Below are 21,271 nucleotides of genomic sequence, written 5' to 3'. Positions count from 1 at the left end.
AATCTGAGAGTGAAATTAAGAAAACACTCTCATTACCACTGCAAAGTAGCAGGATACAAAATTAATGCACAGAAATCTCTGGCATTCTTATACACTAATGATGAAAAATCTGAGAGTGAAATTAAGAAAACACTCCCATTTACCATTGCAACAAAAAGAATAAAATATCTAGGAATAAACCTACCTAAGGAGACAAAAGACTTGTATGCAGAAAATTATAAGACACTGATGAAAGAAATTAAAGATGATACAAATAGGTGGAGAGATATACCATGTTCTTGGATTGGAAGAATCAACATTGTGAAAATGACTCTACTACCCAAAGCAATCTACAGATTCAATGTGATCCCTATCAAATTACCACTGGCATTTTTTACAGAAGTAGAACAAAAAATTTCACAATTTGTATGGAAACACAAAAGACCCCGAATGGCCAAAGCAATCTTGAGAACGAAAAATGGAGCTGGAGGAATCAGGCTCCCTGACTTCAGATTATACTACAGGGCTACAGTAATCAAGACAGTATGGTACTGGCACAAAAACAGAAATATAGATCAATGGAACAGGATAGAAAGCCCAGAGATAAACCCACACACATATGGTCACCTTATCTTTGATAAAGGAGGCAAGAATATACAGTGGAGAAAAGACAGCTTCTTCAATAAGTGGTACTGGGAAAACTGGACAGCTACATGTAAAAGTATGAAATTAGAACACTCCCTAACACCATACGCAAAAATAAGCTCAAAATAGGTTAAAGACCTAAATGTAAGGCCAGACACTATCAAGCTCTTAGAGAAAAACATAGGCAGAACACTCTATGACATAAATCACAGCAAGATCCTTTTTAGCTCCTGCCGCTGTGGTCTTGACATCTGGTTTGTACCCATTTCCTGTGTTTGGTTGCACCACAGGGAATGCTGACTCCGAGGAGATGTGGTGGGACCCCAGGAAAAGGTGACTCACTTGCCCTAGAACTCAGTCACCTTGACAAAGGGTCAACCCAGAGAGGACCCCTGAGACTACACAAGGACAGCTTCTGCAGGGTCATGGAATGCCAGAGATGTGGCCTGATGCCACAGAAACACGTGGGCTATGAGCAAACTTTTCTCTCTGCCCTGGTCTCATCTGTAAAATGGGGACAGACACTTGTCAGAGTTGCCGGGATGGTGAAATGAGTCTTTTGGTTGGCAAAGTGGTTCCCTGCCCCAAGTCTCCTCACGTGGGTCATTTGAAAACACGGCAGCGTGGGTCCACTTATTGTCCCCATGACACAGACGGGAACACTGAGGCTCAGAGAAGGGCCCTGACCTGTTCAGCGCCACAGAGCCAGTGAGTGGCAGACCAGGACTGGAAGCAGGTCTCCTGATCCTCAGACTGTGTGCAGATGGATGAGCAGGTACAGACAGAACCTGGAAGGTGTGTGACCAAGGATGCAGATGGTGGAGAATGAACTCCTCACAGGAAGCAGGGTAATGCCCTTGGCTATCTCTCTGCCCGTCCCAGCACAGTGAGGGCTGTGGGCTTGTACACCCACATCTGGCCGGGGAGGTCACCTTCTTCCAGATGTGGCCAAAAAGGAGGAAGAGACCAACTCCGTTCAGTACAGAGGCCACAGTGAAGACCAGAAGGGGATTTATAAGGTCAGTAACTTCAATTCCCCTCTGCATATGGATATGGCAAACATTGACTTAGCCCTTACCATGTACCAGCCACTGTTGGAAGCACTCAGCATTTTCTCATTTAATCCTCATGGATTGATACTGCTATCACCCCCATTTTGCAGATAAGCAAACCAAGGCTAAGGGAGGCAAGTGGAACTGGGATGCCCCACCCAGGCAGTCTGCTCTAGAGCCCCACGCCCAATCACAGCGCTGCTGCCTGCCCTGTCGGCAGTTTGTTTTTAAAAACGTGAGGAAGGTCCTGGCACCCAGTAGTTATTCTGCAAATATCAATTTAGTGAATGAATACATGAATTAGTAAAAAATGGCCCACCTGAATTAACCTGTGATTAGAAAATGATTTTAGATACCAAAAAAAAAAAAAAAAAAAAAAAAAAAACGAGTAGAGTCTCTATTTCCAACAGCCCTCTGGGTCTCCTGAAAGTGAGCCCCACTGGCCTTCAAAGCCAGACGTTCTGGGGGCTCGTCTTCCCAGTGCAGGACCTCCAGCCTGGGGAGTCTGATGTGGCTTTCAGACCCCTTGATCCTTGGGGAGAACCTTTACAGTTGTAATTATCCTCCCCTTTGTGATTCACCCACTGAGGTTGGGGGCGGGGGGTGGGGAGCACGGGTCTTGACTATACCATGACTCTACCCTTCCTACCTGTCTCATTGTCCTCCTTTTTTTTTCTTTTTGGTTTTTTGAGTTAATTATTATTGGTTTTGTTATATTATTATATTCACATTTTACAATTATAGAAAAAATGAAGGCAAGAGAAGTTTAAAATCCTGTACAATGTCTCACAGAAGATAAGCAGGAGAATGCACTTATAGGTTCAGGTGTAGGTGAACATAAGCCCATGTTCTCAAGATCACAAGGATTATAGCCAAACAAATAATGATATATCTTTAGTTGTGGAAGATCTTTTCTGGTAAGTTAGTCTTTTTCATTGATAGTTGTTCTGTAAATAGTTGTAATTTTGGTGTGCTCGTGAGAGGAGGTGAGCTCAGGGTCTTTCTGCACTGCCATCTTGGGACAAAATCCCAGGTGTGGTTCTTGGTTCATGTGCAAGAGATCCTGAAATTCCTTTGACTCAAAAGCAAACCCCCATTATTATTTTACTTGTAAGCTATATTCATCTTCTTTGATAATCGCCTCTTCAAAGTAAAGGTGGTATCTTCGTTTTATATTTAAACCACTGAACTTCAAAGCATTGATTTGAATGCCAGTAGGGTGCAGAGACACAATTACAGGCTTTTTAACGTTCCAGAAGCACTAGATAGTGTCTGAAATTACAGACTTTCATTTTATTTTATTATTTTTTTTCCTCTCTTGTAACATAAAACAATTTTGTAAGATCCACCCCCCCTGCAGGCAGCATTTTATAGCCAAGTCATAAACCCTGAAAAACAAAAGTTTATGGTGGGAATGCTGACAGTCAGACAGTCAGACCCACTACTGCAGAGCTCGCGGGTGCCAACAGACTACCTTGCCTTCCAGTGTGAGGATCAGAACATAAATCATCCTGAGTCTGGAGCGACAGGACTGCATGTTCACGTTATCCATTTCCCATTCCCAGAAACATAAGACCGTTTGTCTAACAAAAATCACATTGAACGAGTGTTATGAGAGGCCGGTAAAGAATGACCCAAAGTGGAGAAGGGATGAGGGTAAGCATTCACAATTACTCCAGCTTCAACATCTGGGAACATAGAACCTCTTTAAGCAAGGCATTTACTGTCCCCTGGTGAGCTAAAGGGCGTGAGAGACCGCTGAGCACAGAGACCTTTGTATTCTGTAGTTTTTTTCACCTCTCTTCAGTACTCTTAATTTGATTCTCATGGAGTTTTGTTTGAATGACTTTTAACATCTGGGCAGTGTTCTACCACTCCCTACCAAACGGGCAAGTTTTCCAAATAAATCATTTCAGTTCTTCTTTCTTTTCACTAAGTAAATAATTAATCACAGTTATATGAAGACAAATGTCAGCCTGATTATTAAAAATTAATTAAAATATTATTTTTGTATTTTCTTTTAATTACTTTAAATATCGTTACAATTTTATGCTTTACTTTCCACTGCCTGACATTTCTTGCTGCCTATCTTCTCCCACCTCCCGAAATAGAAAGAGAACTCGGATTCAGAATAAACATAAAGAAAATATAGAAATTTTTAAAATTATAAGGCAAATGCCAGTACTTTCTTTGTAGGCAACTATATGGTGGTCTAAAATGACCATCAAGCCTATCTAAATGTGATTTTATTGTTTGGAATGTGTTTCGATTCATATCTACCTTAAATCCATCTTTAAGAAATGTTGTGTTAATATTTCTCCCTTGATGTTTTGGCAATTCATTTGCCATTACTGTCTCAAATGCATGGAAATAGGAAATCAAATGTGAGCAAAGAAAATCTCTAAAATGTAAACTTAGTGATTAGTAACCGCCAAACTACAGCTGTGTTTGCTGAGATTGAAAATAAGGTGGACTGTTATTCCTTTTAGTAATTTTAATTCCTCTCTCAATTGCCAGCAGATGTGATCCACTAAAGAGAAAACCCCTGGTCCACCCTGTAGCTTCTTTATCTTTATACTTGTTTTATGTGTTTATCTTCATTGTTTCTTTATGTTGCCTCTTTGTCTTTCTTTTAACATCAGAAAGTCATGGTCATGGCTAGAGAAGGCAGAACACTCTACTTTCTTTTCCATGTAATTAGGAGCCCTGGTTTTCAAAACCCAAACCAACCAACCAACCTATCAACCAAACAAACAAATGAATTAAATTGCATTGAATAATCTATTATTCTGAAATCCCCTGGTCTTCAGTCTTTCTGTATACATGCTTTTATAAACACTTAGAAAAGGAGAAAAAACATACAGTTTATTATTGTTCTATTATTTTGAAATTGGAATGGCGTTATTCCAAAGTCAGTCCTCCGTGGGATGGAAGGAGAGTTCTGAATATTATTTATCCTTGTGAAACTGAAATTGGAGAACTTTGTTACCTTGCAATTGGAAATAGAGGCCATTCTGTGTGCTCAGGGTCTGTAAGATCTCTTTACCCTGTGCTTGCCCAAAGTACAAACCATGACAGGGACTCTTGGGCCCTGAAGGCTGGTGGGGATTTCAGGTAGGTTGTTGGCTTCCAGCCAATAAAGAGAAAGACTTCGAAATATCATTTGGAGGGCACATGTGAGCCTCTTTTATTTAATATCTTTCATACATGCTCTGCTTTCTATGAATTGGACCAACCTAACATCCATCTATATCCTGTAGTTATAAATATGGCTTTATGCTCAGATATAACTTAGCTTTCATCTTAGTTCTGTTTGTCCTATCTGTGTTCTTCGACTAGTTACTTAAACTCTTTTAACGTCCCTTCCTGATACGTAAAATGTATTTTTTTAAAAATTTTTATTGGCGTATAGTTGATTTACAGTGTTGTGTTAGTTTCAGATGTACAGCAAAGTGAATCAGTTATACAGATATCTATTCTTTTTTAGATTCTTCTCCCATATAGGTCATTATAGAGTATGGACATCTTGATTTTATTTATTTATTTGTTTGTTTGTTTATTTATTCATTTATTTTTGGCTGTGTTGGGTCTTTGTTGCTGTGTGCGGGCTTCCTCTAATTACGGCAAGTGGGAGCTACTCTTCCTTGCAGTGCGCGGGCTTTTCGTGTGGTGGCTTCTCTTGTTGTGGAGCACGGCCTCCAGGCGCCCGGGCTTCAGTAGTTGTGGCTCGCGGGCTTAGTTGCTCCGCGGCATGTGGGATCTTCCCAGACCAGGGCTCAAACCTGTGTCCTCTGCATTGATAGACGGATTCTTAACCACTGCACCCCAGGGAAGTCCCGTAAAATGTATTCATCCATGCATTCATTCAGTTCACCCAGTAAATATGTGGACACTACTAATATGCCAGTAATTATTCTACATGTGATAATTAGACATGTGCGTGCGCTCACACACACACACACACACACACACACACAAAGTATCTGCTTTCATCTGCGTTCTACTGGATTGGGGACACAGTAAGTATGTCATCAAACATAAAATAGTAAATAATGAGTATCAACAATTAATATCAAATAACTAAAGTGCTATGAAAACAAAATAAAGCGTAGGGGTGCTATAGAGAATGTGACAAAATGAGAGGTTTGAGGTAAAGGACAGGAAAGCCCTCTGAGGAGAGAGCATTTAAACTAAGATGCACATGATAAGAAGAAACCAGCATGAGACTCCCTGGTGGGCCTGGAGAGGGAAGAGAGCTGTCCCAGCAGAGGAAAAGAGAGAAGGAGAGCTAAGCTGGGGCCAGTTCCTCAAACTTGGGAAACAGAAAAACGGCAAGGTTGATATATTATAGAAAAAAGAAGAGAGATGTAATAGATAGTAATATCTAGTAATGAATGAAATATGGCTGCAGCTCAAAGAGATTGATTAAAAGTGATCAAATGAGTTCCAGTTTCATTGAATGGTGAGATTTTTCTAGACCTGAACATATTATACTTATCGATTCCTTCTTTATCTCAGTTTTAATTTTTGAATTGAATGTTCTTCCGTTTCTTTACCAAATTCCCTTTGAACACAATTAATCTATGGTTAAAAGATAGATTTAGATTATGATGCATCCAGACAAGGATGTCAGCTGGGGGTAGGTAGGTAGTCTGAAAGAAGCAGTTCACAGACTAAGTGTAAGTAAACTTACTTTTTTCTTACATTTTTCTTGAAATACACAGCCTCAGAGATCCCTTTGTTCCTTGAGTATTGAGAGTTTTATGATGTAGCCATCAAAGTGCTGGCTAGAAACATAGTTTCACCACAGATGGTCCAACTGAAGAGGCTAGCATGGAGGAGTGTTTACAGAAGTGTGGGCAGAGTTAAGGGAACTGATGAAGGGATGCTGAGATACCCAGAGATGAGCGGTAAAAGGAAGCCTTTACCCCTGAGAGCAGACGGCAGGTGAAGCCATGTGCCCAGAGCCCAGTGAGACCCAGAGCCTTGGAGGAGCGGCCGCCCAGAGGCGCTGTAGACAGGGAGGGATATAACCCTTGCCAGACAGACGTGGTGCCAAAGCAGAGAAGATGAGGAGGACCAGCCAGATCTCTCTCTTGTTTCCACCAGGCCTCCAGCGGTGACACCAATAAAAACCCATCAAGTAACAGAGCACAGGTGATACAGTCCATGGAAGGGTCACTTCTTTGGGGCATAGAGCAGAGCAGAGAAGGCATATGGGGGAGGGCTAAGCAGAAAACATCAGCACACATGGATGAGTTAACTAATTTTCGTTCCTCTTGACTCCACTATTAAAAAGTAGAAATAGAAAACAGTGCAAAGTCAGCAATAAATACCACCTGCTACTTCGCCTTCAGACTGGCAATGGATACAGGTAGGTTGGAATGATGGCAGACTGGCTCTGTTTACAGAAAACAACTGCTCAAATCTAGAGTAACTTTGCTGTGATGTCTTTTTTCTGACATCATTTCTGACACCAAATATGTGGATTTTTGTGACATTGAATATGTGTCATTTTTCCATACTAATTATCCAATTCTCTGACTCCAGCTGGGTGTCCAACAATTCATTTCAGCTTTAACACTAACTACTCAGAGTTGTCATCAGGCTGCACAGGTTCAAGGGCTGAGTCCCACAAGACTGTCCCCATTTCAGACACCACCACAAATGGGGTACCAGGCTACCCACAATTCTGCCCCGCCCACTACAAATTCAGGGGTTCCCTTGACACCCCTCAGGCTTGAAAATTCACTAGAACTGTCCACAGAACTCAGGGGAACACTTAAATATTTACCTGTATGTCATAAAGGATACAGCTCAGGAACAGCCAAATGAAAGAGATGCACAGGGCAAGGAAGGGGGTGGGAGAATGGCTCAGAGCTTTTCTGCCCTCTCTAGGTGTCCAGCCCTCCCAGCACATCAATGTGCCCTCCTACCCATCAGCTCCCCAGACCCTGTTGTTCAGTGGTTTGAATGGAGGTCTCATCACATAGGCACCATTGATTAAATCATTGGTTCTTGGTGGTTGCACTCAAATCTCCAGCCCCTCACCCATCCCCAGACACTGAAGAGTGGGCCTGACAGCTCCAGCCCTCTAATTCTTTGGTCTTTCTGGTGACCAGCCCTATTCTGAAGCTATCTAGGGGTCTCACCTTGAATCACCTCATTAACATAAACTCAGGTATAGTCAAAAGTGATCCATTACAAATAACAGAAGACATTCCTTTCACTCAGGAAATCCCCAGAGTTTTAGAGTTCCGTGCTAGGAACCAAGGACAGAGACCAAATTTATTTTTGTTATACCGTAGTTGCCATGCAGAAAACACCTTATCTCGTCTTTCATCTCATCTTTCAAGAGGAATCAGAAATTCAAATTTTCATGTGAAGTCTCCCCATCTCTAAATGTTGACAACCATTTCAAATTTTTCAAAAACTCTTTGCAGCCCAAGCAAAACATTCGTGAAGGCTGGATTTGGCTCATGGTTTCCACTTTGGGGCACCTGACAGAGAACTCCAGAACAGTGGTTTTCAACCCTGACTGCACACTGGCATCACCTGGGCAGCTTTCAAAAATATGTGCCTAGACTTCATGACAAAGCAATTAAGTCAGAATCTCCTGAGCTGGGGCCGAGACACTGGTATTTTTGAAAAATAGTTCCCTGATAATTTTAATGTACCATCATTTTTAAAATAAGCTTTTTTATTTTGGAATAAGTTTAGTTTTACAGAAAAGTTACAAAGGTAATACACAGGTTTTGTACACCCTACATCCAATTTTCCCCATTGTTAACCCTTTGCATTACCATGACATATTTGTCAGAATTAAGAAACTGACATCAGTACATTATTATTAACCAAACTCCAGACTTTATTGGAATTTCACCAATTTTTCCGTTATTATCCTCTTTTTGTTCCAGAATCCAATCCCTGGTACCATTTTGCATTTGGTTGTTTTTCTCATCAGTCTGCCCTGGTCTCTGACAGTATCTCAGACTTTCCTGTTTTCCATGAGTAGTCCCAGCCAGGTATCCTGGAAAATGTCTCCAGGTCTGCATTTTTCGATGTTTATTTCATGATGGGATCCATGTTATGTCTAAGTTTTGGAAAGACTAGCACACAGGTGAAGTGCCCTTCTTGTTATATCAAGGTATAATCTCCATTTCTGAGAACACCTACTCTAGTTAATCATGGCTGAATGAAATGGAGATGGCCAGCCCCATCCAGCTTCAACACAGATGAAAGCAGATCAGGGCAGGAAATCAGGAGTGAAGACAGGAGGCCAGCAGTGGAGCCCCATTCCTTCCAAACAAGCCAACAAACTGAGCATCAGCAGACAAATGTTCCATTGCAGGCTCCTCCGCCAACTCAATTTTAGAGAAGCCACTACTTTCTGGTGTTATTTTCTTCCTATGTACCATGTAGAGGTTGGAATTTCCAGTCCTGAATATATGTGATTCTAAAGTTTTGGAGTGGGTTTTCATGAGCCAAATATTGTCCATAGCTCCATTTCATAAGAGGAATGTGCTTCAAAGCTAAGCAAGGGGCCACCAAAATGTCAAGAGTTTCTGCAAAGGGAGGTGGTAGGAAGGCCAGTCTGCTGCCCTATTTGGCATTTATGACACTTGTCTCCTAAAGATGTCAAGCACCTCGAAGGAAGAAAACAAATTGCAAAAACTGAGAAAATTCAACTCCTTCACTCCTTTTTCTTCCTGAAACTCACTATTATTCCTTCTGTTACCATGGATTACGAAGTCAATGACATAATTTGTTTTTTACAAAATCTTTTCATGTTGACACTTTCCGCACATCTTACCAGGAGCAAGGATGAATGGCTTGCAAAGCTGTATGTTCTAAGTCGCCAATAATTTGTATGGAGGCTGTGATTGCAAAACCACAAAAATTTCACAATAGTGGAAACCTTTCATTAAGCATCATAAATGACAGGGTGGATTTGTTTTAACTATGTGCGTAATCATGCTTATTGCTTTAAGATCATAAACTGAGAGATTCTCCATGGAGGTGAGACAGGTAGGCTGCAAATCGTTGTAAACAATACTTTGCCACCTCTGTGTGTTAAGTTTGACCCAGAACATTCTCCTGGTATTGGGTCAGGCTCTCATCTGGTGTAATTTGCCCGTGGGGATTGTATTGGCTATGAAACTTGCACCTATTAGTAGCTGTTGTAAAAAAGAAATTTTCTCTAAATCACAATTCAGTGGTGCGTTTCGAATGACTGAAGCCAGGTTCCTAGGCACGGAGACAAGAAAGAATGTCAAACAGGACCTTTAATGCACGTTTGTATTTAAACATCAGACCTAACAGAAAACCCTGAGGCTTTATACAATGATTGGAGTGTTGTAGGAACCTAATTAATGCATCACATTGTTGGGTGAATGGTTGGCCAGGCACACGAGCTCTTCTGAGGCATGTGAGAGGGTTCAGGTACCGCCTAGAAAGAATGGGTGCAGTTGTAGGGATTCAGTGGCCCATCTGAAGGGGCCATGGAAAGGCAGCTTTGTCTGGCACGCTGCCTTTTCAGACCCACTTGATAATATTAGTGTCAGTTTCAAGTGGAGCGCATGCCAGATTGCAGATAGCTGGGCTGGCATTTCAAATAGGCTAATTGTGAAACTGGAGAAGAAAATGGTCACATTCTTGCTAAGGTGGCCATTCAAATGCAGTCTCTCCCCCAGAGTTCCATGGGTCTCACTCTGAGCCTTTCCCCTTGGCAGCTCCTCGATTACCCTCTTTGCTGGGATGGCTTGGCCTTGTTAAAATGTGCCCTGTGTATTAAAATGAAATTGTCACTGCTGGGTGGTGCCACATAACATGGTTTGACACTAAGCACTGGCAGCTACAGAAAACAGACTTTTATTGCATTTATTCTTTCAGAGATGAGAGTCTCTAAAGGCTCCTGCAGACCTATACTTGGTTAAATCTGAATGAAGCCAGAGTGAACACTCTACGCTGCTGTCTGGTGTTCACAGAAATGGCCCCCACTGGGCTTGGTGGGGCTGTAAACCAGTCTTAACAAAAGATGATCGTACTAGAATCCAAAAGGGAAGATATGAGGCTTTCAAACTAGGACAAAAATGTTTTAGGTGGATGGACGAGATGAAGCCACCAAGCACACACACACTATCCCCCATCCAGTTTCAGTGTGCGTTTAGAATTCCGTGTCGCTTTAAAGACAAAAGGGGAAGGATTTGATTTGTAGGACTCTGGCAAGCAACCTTTAGATCCTTAACTGCCTTTTATCTAGATGAGTACCCAGAGAGCGACTGAACAGGGAGGGGGCCCTGGGGCATAAGCTTTTCATTCCATGGCTCTCCTGGAATCAAAATTCCATAAAGCAACATCTGTAGTAATTAAGGGCGTACATTTCCTCTCCCATTCATGTCTCTGCTAGGAGGGAAGGTTATCTTCCCTAAGAGACAATGGATAGTGGGTCCTGTGGGAAAAGAGAAAGAGCAGAATTTAAATTCTTTTGTTCCTAGAAATGGAAGTTTCCTAGTTAAAAAAAAATTAAGGGATTTCCCTGGTGGCGCAGTGGTTAAGAATCCACCTGCCAATGCAGGGGACACGGGTTCACGCCCTGGTCCAGGAAGATTTCCACAAGCCGTGGAGCAACAAAGCCCGTGTGCCACAACTACTGAGCCTGTACTCTAGAACCCGCGTGCCACAACTACTGAGCCCACGTGCCACAACTACTGAAGCCCATGTGCCTAGAGTCCGTGCTCCACAACAAGAGAAGCCACCGCAATGAGAAGCCCTCACACCACAACAAAGACCCAATGCAGCCAGAAGTAAATAAATAAATTTATTTTTTTTAAATTAAAAAATAACAAGTTGGAAGATATAAAAGATTCCTCTGGAAAGAAAATGTTAAGGAGTTAGCAAAATTATACTTAGCTGCCCCTCAATATTTGGAATGGGAAACAATTCATCTTATCTTTCTAATCCAAATATCCTCTGATTTGGAGGAATTTGTGATTAAGCAGTGAATAAAATGCTATTTTTGTTTTTATTTTTATTTATTAAAAGTGGGTATTATTAAGCTTAAAGAGTTTTAGTTTTGCATTTCGACACATAAGTGAGTCACTCTTCAGATGTTCTTCAAAATAACACTGTGTGGATCCAATGGGCATCTAATAAATAAACATTAACCTATTAATGTCAGATTAGTTTCCTGCTCTTTCTTGTCATATTAGGACCAGCTATGTAATTTGTGGTATCTAGTGAAAGTTAAAAATGCAAGACACCTTGTTTAAAACATATTAAGAACGTCAAGATGGTGACAGCAGAACTTTAAATCAAGTGCAAGGTTTTTCTAAGCACAGGGCTCTGGTACTGCATGTGTACCCCTGACATTTGTCCTGCTCTGCTTCACCATCTTATCAATGCAGAAAAAATGTGCATCTTTCCCATGCTTCCTAGGAATGTACATTGGAAAATGTTTTGTTTTGTTTTTTTAATTTGAGTCATAAAATAATTACAGCTCCCCAGATGGAACGTGCTTTTGAAACCATCTTCAAATAGAGCTACCATATGATTCTGCAATCCCACTCCTGGGCATATATCTGGAGCAAACCGTAGTTTGAAAAGATACATATATCCCAATGTTCATAGCACTATTTACAGTAGCCAAAACATTGAAGCAACCTAAATGTCGATTGACAGATGAATGGATAAAGATGTGGTATATACATACAGAATGGAATATTACTCAGCCATAAAAAGGAATGAAATAATGCCATTTGCAGCAACAAAGATGGACCTAGAGATTATCATACTAACTGAAGTAAATCAGACAGAGGAAGACAAATATACATCACTTATATGTGGAATCTAAAAAAAAAAAAATGATACAAATGGACTTATTTACAAAACACCATAAAAAGGAATGAAATAATGCCATTTGCAGCAACAAAGATGGACCTAGAGATTATCATACTAACTGAAGTAAATCAGACAGAGGAAGACAAATATACATCACTTATATGTGGAATCTAAAAAAAAAAAATGATACAAATGGACTTATTTACAAAACAGAAAGACTCACAGACTTGGAAAATAGACTTATGGTTACCAAAGGAGAAACATGGGGGTAGGGATAAATCAGGAGCTTGGGATTGGCATACACACACTATTATATATAAAATAGGTAACCAACAAGGACCTAATGTATAGCACAGGGAATTCTACTCAATATTTTGTAATAACCTATAAGGGAAAAGAATCTGAAAAAAAATAGATATATATGTACGTATAACTGAATCACCCACATGCCGCGGAGCGGCTGGTCCCGTGAGCCATGGCCGCTGAGCCTGCGCATCCGGAGCCTGTGCTCCGCAATCGGAGAGGCCACAGCAGTGAGAGGCCCGTGTACCGCAAAAAAAAAAAAAAAAAAAAAAAAAAAATTCTTAACCTGATAACTCAGATGCTCTTGCCTGCACCCCTCAGCTTATCTCCAAGAGTTTGCCTGAGTGAACTTCCACTGGGCCACAGTGCTCTACTCACTCTACCCCATCTACGAGGACACAGCCTGCCCCCTCCCAGCCTGGCCCCTACCCTAGTTACTTCTGCAAAGGCCTTTCTGGCCTCCTGTGCCCACTTCTCAGAGTTTTCCTGGCTTCTGCAATTCCTCTCACACTTGAATTCCTCTCAGTTTAATAAATACATAACTTACTTGGCATTTGCTTATATATATATATTTTTTCCTTTTTTTCTCTGCATGTAATATGAATATGAAAACATACATAAAATTTGGATGTAGGCAAGTTTTACAAATTGTGTCAAAGGGCTCCATTCCAAGAAAGTTCATATTAATAACAGAGCAGAAAATCCAAAATTATACACTTTGCCTTTTAGACAAAAAATTTCACACATTTCATACACATTCTTTTATATGTATGTGTGCCATTTCTTAAGTCCGTTTTTCCTCTAGTGTACCGTTTGTGGGAATTCTTTTGATCACAGTTGACCCTTTAATTTTTATCTTCCACACCCTGTTTTACAAAATAATAAAGTCCAGATATAGTTACTAGTTAGAAAATGTTGCTGATACTATTCTACTTTGGCGACAGCAACACTGCTAATATTGGCAGTATGATGCTATGGCCCCAAATGTTATTCATTAGCTTGTATATGAGATGCCAAAATTTGGCACAAGAAACCCAGTCTAGGAATATTGATACCTAGTTTGAAAAACTAGAAGATTGTCTGAAATTGAAAATTTAGAAAGTTCAGGACCTGAGGTTTGTGTATGTATGTTCTCCTCCCACATATGAGACCCCAAATAACTCCCTTCTATCTCTCGCCCAGTGGGTTTTCAATAAAGCCGTCACGATGCTGGTGACAACACTGCTGTGTGAATCTCTCCTGTAGGCTGCCAGTTGTTTAAACGCAATGCATCCCCTCCCCTTGTTTTGTGGAGACCCTTGAGGTACAGCTTAGCAGTTCCTGTGCAGGTTGGTGTCACCCAGGCCTCAGCTAAAAGCCCGCCTCTACCACTTAACTGCCAAGGTGGTTCATCTCGCTAAGCCTCGCTGCCCTCACTAATGTGAAGGGCAATAACGAGACCTGCCTCTCAGGTTTGCTAACTCAAACATTCAGCACACATTTATTGAGCACTTTCAAGTGCCAAGCATTGCTGTGTGGATTAAGTAAGATAATGCCTCAGGATTACGTCTGGGTGATGACTGCACAGCGCCATCCACGGTGGCAACATTCAGTAGAGTAAGTGATGCTCTTAGTAGTGATGAGTTTGTGATGTTCTATCCACCTGGTCATGGTGGTCATGGCAACAGTTGACGGTTCTGGTAAAATTCTGAAATCAAGCTTTTCTATGGTTTTCTTAATTTCCTTTTCTTTTTAATTTATTTTTCCTGGACATGAACAACTTCATGAAAGCATATGATCCCCTGTTTACTTCTTTTCCCAGAATGGAGTCTACTGAAAAATGTGAAGTGGTAATTCAACATTTTAATGGAAAATATCTGAAAACACCACCAGGCATCCCAGGTAAGAAATACCATAAAGCAATCATTAAATAATATCTAGACTCATTGCTGTTATCAGAATGAGTATATAGTAAAGCCCGTGGTTGGCCACTGGGAGGGAAATTTTTGCCTTTAAAAATATGTATTTTTTAATACTATGTAACAACGCATCTTTCTCAAAACTACCAAAAGCCTCTTGGTGATTGTTCTTTGGCCTGTCTTTTGAATCTCTGCTGCTAATTCCCTAAAGTGAATTAGAAGAAAAACACAGCAAAGAATAGGTTAAAATGCACTCGAAGTGAAGAAAGTTTGTGACTCCTATCATTAATATTGGTATCCTGATTTCTAATTTGTAACATATCTAAACAGTGATATATTATAAATAAAATGACAGTGGCATCCAGAGAGTGAGGCCAGTTGACAAACATTTCTTACCAGTCCATGACAAGAAGAATACAGAAAAGGAGAGTAAGCATTTAGAAACTTTTATAGCAATATGACATTATCATGAAATCTTAGTGCATAACTTCATATTTTACAAATATCAAATGCACATTGAATTTATTTTAAGCTGTCCATGCATCAGAGATAGCCTAGGAAGCACCAATCTAGGCTACCTCAGGGCATTTCACATTTCCGAAGGCAAAATTCTTAAGATTTGACACGCGTTATAAGATGATAAAACTTTATGCTATTAAGAATTACAGTCAGTGTAAAAGAATTGACTATATCACGTGTATCAGGATGTGAGCTAGAAATACCTCAACATGATATTAATTTGGAAGTAGTATATATGAAAAGTATTGAATATTAAGTGAGTAAATTAAAAAATATATCTTACTCATATGTCAATAAAACTGGAAGAAAAATATATCTTACTCATGCATAAAAATATTAAAGGTTGAGTGAAGTGCTAAAAAAAAATTATAACAAATAGATAAGGAAATATCTGACTATACACGTTGGTTTATTTGTTGCTTTTCGATTTTCCGTGATTCTCAGGAGAAAAAATGTGGAATTCTTCAGTCTTACAATATTTTTCCTTTTGATGATTTTAAGCTGCCTCTCTGTAGTGTTTGCTACATGAAGTATCTACTGTTTAAAACCCATGGCTAGAGAGTTCAGGGGTTGAGCATTTTGGTTCCTTAAAATATATTGAGGTTATATAGAAAAGGAAGTCTGAACAAAAAGAGAAATATTTTTGTGGCGGGATCAGGTTCCTTTTATGACTTACTCAGTTTTGGGAGGATGTTGGGAAAGGAGAAAGGCCCTTCAGACTGACACTTGGATGATCTGGAAAATCCCAAAGTAGGGCCCCTGGTTAATCACGAGCTGGCAGTGAAGTTGTACCTCAGTTTGGTTAGTTTCCATGTGTGACATTCCCTTGAGAACTGGCTGCATTATGATCCAATTGGATACATATGGTGTTGTTGAGAAAAGAGTTAGCAGTTTTCATCTCAGCATGTCAGCTGCCCTTGCATTTTAAGAGAAATACTTTTTTTTTTCTTTTAGCATAAAGGACATTTTAAGACACTCTGCTCAGACCCATCACTGAGTAAAGGAATTGCATTGTTAAAGGATTTTCCCCTTATTCATCTTATTTTAATCCAACAGATGGCTACCTATATAGAAGGCATTCAAACTAGATGTGAATTACATGGTTATAGAAAAAATTCAAGAATGAACAAAATAGGTGGAAATTATTGTTGATTGAAGTTTTAATACAGGTCTCAGTTTTTTATGATTCTTTCTTTTTGGAAAAAGACAGTGAAATCCTTCTTGACCTGATTGATTTGAAATTGTTTTAGGTTAACCCATAGAACATACAGCTGACTAATAGAATTTAATGCTAAAGACAAAGTCACTACAAGTCCCCCAAAGATCTGAGCATCCTTCCTTGAATAAGCAGGCTGTGATATTAATCTATCTAATATCATAGCTACACCCAATGAAAACATCGTGAATAGCAAGAACTTTGTTATGGGTTTCTCTCTCACGTTTATCTCGTGGGACCATGAGAGGCAGAATAATTATGCTCAGTTAAAAAACTCTTAAGAGATACAACTTTATGCTTCTGAGATTAGCCTTCAATATAATTGAATTAAATATACAATATCGATCATCATCAATACTTGAATTTGCTTATTTATGCTTACTTTGGAAGTCAAATAGAGTTTAATAAAGACTTCAAATGCTAACAGAAGACGTATAATTTTTTTAGTGAAGTATAGTGGATTTACAATGTTATATTAGTTCAGGTATACAGCAAAGTGATTCAGTTATATATATTCCTTTACATATATATATATTCATACATATTTATATTCTTTTTCAGTTTCTTTTTCCTTATAGGTTATTACAAAATATTGAGTATAGTTCCCTGTGTTATACAGTAGGTCCTTGTTGGTTATCTATTTTATACATAGATAAAAACATAGATATAGCATATAGTGTGTATATGTTAATCTAACTCCTAATTTATCCCTCCCGCCTTCCCCTTTGGTAACCATGAGTTTGTTTCCTATGTCTGTGAGTCTGTTTCTGTTTTGTAAATAAGTTCATTTATATCATTTTTTTTTAGATTCCGCATATAAATGATATCATATTTGTCTTTCTCTCTCTGGCTTACTTCACTTAGTATGATCATCTCTACGTCCATCTATGTTGCTGCAAATGGCATTATTTCATCCTTTTCTATGGCTGAGTAGTATTCCATTGTATATACGTACCACATCTTCTTTATCCATTCATCTTTCAATGGATATTTAGGTTGTATCCGGAGAAAACCATAATTCAAAAATACACATGCACCCCAACATTCATTGCAGCACTGTTTACAATAGCCAGGACATGGAAGCAACCTAAAGATACATAATTTTTGATTTTTAAGTTTGACGTGGAATAAAATGACATAATGCAAGAGGCTGGTATTTTGGAAAGCACTGCAGTAAAATGACTGCTGGGTTCATTTACTCCGTCATGACAGGGATAATTAAATTTGCATGCATGCTGTTTGCCTTTCTTGGTCCTCATTGCTTATTTCTTGTAGATGGTTGAAGTCTTATTTTCAGAAACTCGTATCTTAATCCTATTTTCTGTTCCATTTGAGGCATGTGAGTGGGATGTCACAATGAGCCCTGATATCTAGTGATTCCTTTGATATTTTCAAAAGAAGTGATGAATTCCTAACTTTTTAAATACTATTGTAGCTTTAGAGAGATGGTCCTTGCTTGTGGGTGCTAATTAAAATCATCTATAATTGATCTGACCACTTGCAATTAAAATTGAACTTTAAAAAAAATTGTAAAAACCTCAGTGTTTCACTTTATCAAGATTTGGCATTTGAATTCAGAAATTTGTGGGTTTTTAGAACAGCACATGGATGGTTTCAATGCAGTGTTTTAAGGTTGTGTGAACGAGAGACCCACAAGGATCCAAAAATGACCTAAGATCTTTCAGACCGTAAGACAGCTGTGGAAAAGAGTGAGCCTTGCTTCTAACCTCCCTCTAAGCAAGAAGAGAGAAATCGGATACCATATTCACATCCCTTCCTTCTCCATTAGAGATGACTTGGGGAAATGTGCCATTTTTGTTCTGTCACTCTTGACAGTGATTCCTCTTAAAGTCAATGCAAAGTTCATTATTTTCCTGAGATGATGATCTAGTTTCCAAATCCCATCCTGTGTCATTTCTATAGACGAACAAGATAAAAATCTACATCAACCCAAAACTTTGACATTGATCAGGCTTTCTCTCTCTGAGTTCGTCCTATTTGTTCATAACAGATTTAATTTTAATGAATACATCATGGATCGTTAATGCCTATTACAGCCTCCCAGAACTAGCTCTGTTCACTTTGAATTATAACGTTGTCCCCAGATTTTAGCTACCTGGATCATTGAAGCTAGACATACATCAAAGAAAATCTAATTATTTGAATTCTGGTATGTGAGGTACAGGAAATTAACTAAGACCATGTGGCCATGTTGCTACCAGCAGGTGAGAAGCAGCGGCCAAAGACATGTTAAATAGCGTCAGTCATGTCACTGCTCTGCAGAAAGGGATCATCTGGTATTTTCTCCCTCCCCTAGAGGGAAAAGAAAACACTGTTCCATAAATGTTGCATGTCGTACATATTGATCTTGATGTTTTCTGGACAAAATGAAGCATCATTAGTTGTTTGCTTGCCTGACCCCAGACATTTCTTTGTTCCAAAACAAATTGCACAGCAACTTGTGCAGCCCCAAAGCGTTCCATTTTAAAACCTCTAGCAGAAAGGGTAAGTTCCAGGGGAACTTCAGGGATCTGTAGGGCGTGAACTAGAAAAGCTCACGTTCAAAGAGCCCGGGAGCACCATGTGGAAAGGCTTCGGCATCTAAGAACATGTATTGATGAGCAGAGCATTCAGACTGGTTTGAGGATATAGAAATCACGTTTTGCTCTTAAACTAGGCTTTTGCCTGTAAGCACACGTTCTTATCAGTGGAGCAGTCTTTTCAGAAGACAATGGAATAACCCACTTTTAGTACGATTTTATTACTCTTTGGATAATTATATCTAATCCCAGTTGAACTCCAAGAAGTAAGGAAGGGTTGAGAGAGACCTCACCCTATTTGGAGATCTTTTCAATTTTAGCAAATCTTCTGATCAACAGAAATTTGGACAGATACTTACATGACAGAGGAATCATGTTTTCCTAATCAGTAAAATAAAACTGTGTGCCTTCTTGATCCCCTTTTTTTTTTTAATTCTTTTTTGTCTGCGTTGGGTCTTCGTTGCTGCTCGTGGGCTTTCTCTAGTTGCAGTGAGCAGGGGCTACTCTTCATTGCGGTGCGCGGGCTTCTCATTGCGGCGGCTTCTCTTGTTGAGGAGCACAGTCTGTAGGTGTGTGGGCTTCAGCAGTTGTGGCACGTGGGCTCTAGAGCGCAGGCTCAGTAGTTGTGGCACACGGGCTCAGTAGTTGTGGCTCGCGGGCTCTAGAGCGCAGGCTCAGTAGTTGTGCTGCACGGGCTTAGTTGCTCCGCACCATGTGGGATCTTCCCGGACCAGGGCTCAAACCCATGTCCCCTGCACTGGCAGGCGGATTCTTAACCACTGCGCCACCAGGGAAGTCCCTGATCCTTTGATATATAATTTTACGATTGTATGTTTATGTAAATAAAAAATGTGTAGGATTTTGGATGTGTATGTGTATTTAGGGGAGCATTCAAGGAAAAATATTTACAGTCTGATAACTTTTTAAAGAAAATGGAAAAAATTAATGTTGTTTGCATAAATTTCAGACTTCCCTCAGAGTAAAGATTCAACAATGTACTAAAATGAAATTTAGATTACAATTCTGAATATTTGAGCAACAGACACATTTTTATCAGGGAAAATGTTGCCAGCTCTCGCAAGCAGTGTTTCCTCAGTGGTACCAGTCTGATAAGTCACAAAAGCAACTATAGTTGACTAAAAGGCAGCAAATAGAAAAATATTATTGTGTACAGTTTAGTAAAAATATATCTCTGATTCTACTCATGAGAAGCACTGCCTAACTCTTGAGTTTTTCCTCTTTGGGAAACTAAAGCATCATTTGCATAATAAACTTTGCAAACACCTTGATCCCCAACTGGGCGTTGCCTTAGATTTCTCGTTGATAAGAGGATTTTTGCAATACTTAGGAGGTACTTTCTGTTGAGCTCTTCATCTTTAATGTTAGTGATGCTTTCTAGATTATTTCTATCTACCAAACACATAGTTGGTTGCTTCATGCTGAAACACTGCTGGAGTATTATTAGTGAATTTCACAGAGCAAACTGACCACTTCATAGCCAATAGAGCCTTAGAGGCTGAAGTCTATGTTCTTGGCCAGTCATTTCTCAGCCTTTCTATGGAGCCATACGTGATACGGTGAAGGTAGTTTGTGAGCTGGTAACTAATCAGACAGGGAAGAAAGGAGACAGAGATTATTACATTTTGAAATCTGGATAGTGAGAGGCCAGATAGAGAACGTACAGGGGATCATCTTCAGGAGATTAAAAATGATTGGAATGGGTTTTGAGTCCTGTGCTATAACCCTCCTCTGCCTGTGATCACAGCTGAGGAAGAGGGGTGCATCCAGGAAGCATCCCACATCAAGCATCCAGCAAATCTCTCTGCTTTTGTAATTCAGGGAAAATCTATAAAATCTAAAAATCTTATAAAACCTCACTCAACTTGATATGGGTTTTCTGCAAAGTTTGGGGGAGTTATCACTCCCTAGTACAACTCTCAATCAATGGGAAATGAGAGTCAGCAGATTCTAGGAGTTTCCCACAGTGGTAACAAGCTCAGTGAGGCACCTTGTATTGGCTTTTCTTTCTTCCCTGACTTTCGTTTCCTTTCCTATTATGTTTCTGCTTCCTGGCATCAGCTCCCAATTAAACTATCTTGTTCCAGGCTCTGATTTGGGGGAACTCAAATTAAGGGGGGTGATCCAGCAATTGTGGTAGAGAATTATGTTTTGATTTAAAACTTCTGGCCATAGAGGAAGAAAGGAAATACAGCTAAAGTAGTGAAGTGAATGTCATTGACCAAATATATTGTTTTCATTACTTTATTTAAAAAACTTATA

At 39.7% G+C, this 21,271-nt stretch overlaps 1 protein-coding gene across 6 annotated transcripts in view; it reads left to right on the top strand.

Moving 5' to 3' along the window:
* Positions 1-21,271, top strand: part of RBMS3 (RNA binding motif single stranded interacting protein 3) — a 752,917-nt gene that overhangs the window by 505,808 nt on the left and 225,838 nt on the right. For all 6 annotated transcript variants that reach the window (XM_055079737.1, XM_055079741.1, XM_055079739.1 and 3 more), the window contains exon 6: positions 14,620-14,699. In XM_055079737.1, coding sequence (XP_054935712.1) covers positions 14,620-14,699 — 80 coding nt within the window. The remainder of the gene's footprint in view (positions 1-14,619; positions 14,700-21,271) is intronic.

This window comes from Physeter macrocephalus, chromosome 18 (genome assembly GCF_002837175.3).
Source record: "Physeter macrocephalus isolate SW-GA chromosome 18, ASM283717v5, whole genome shotgun sequence".
NCBI lineage: Eukaryota > Metazoa > Chordata > Mammalia > Artiodactyla > Physeteridae > Physeter > Physeter macrocephalus.
The sequence above is the reverse complement of the archived record's forward strand: the minus strand, read 5'-3'. Positions and strand labels throughout refer to the sequence as shown.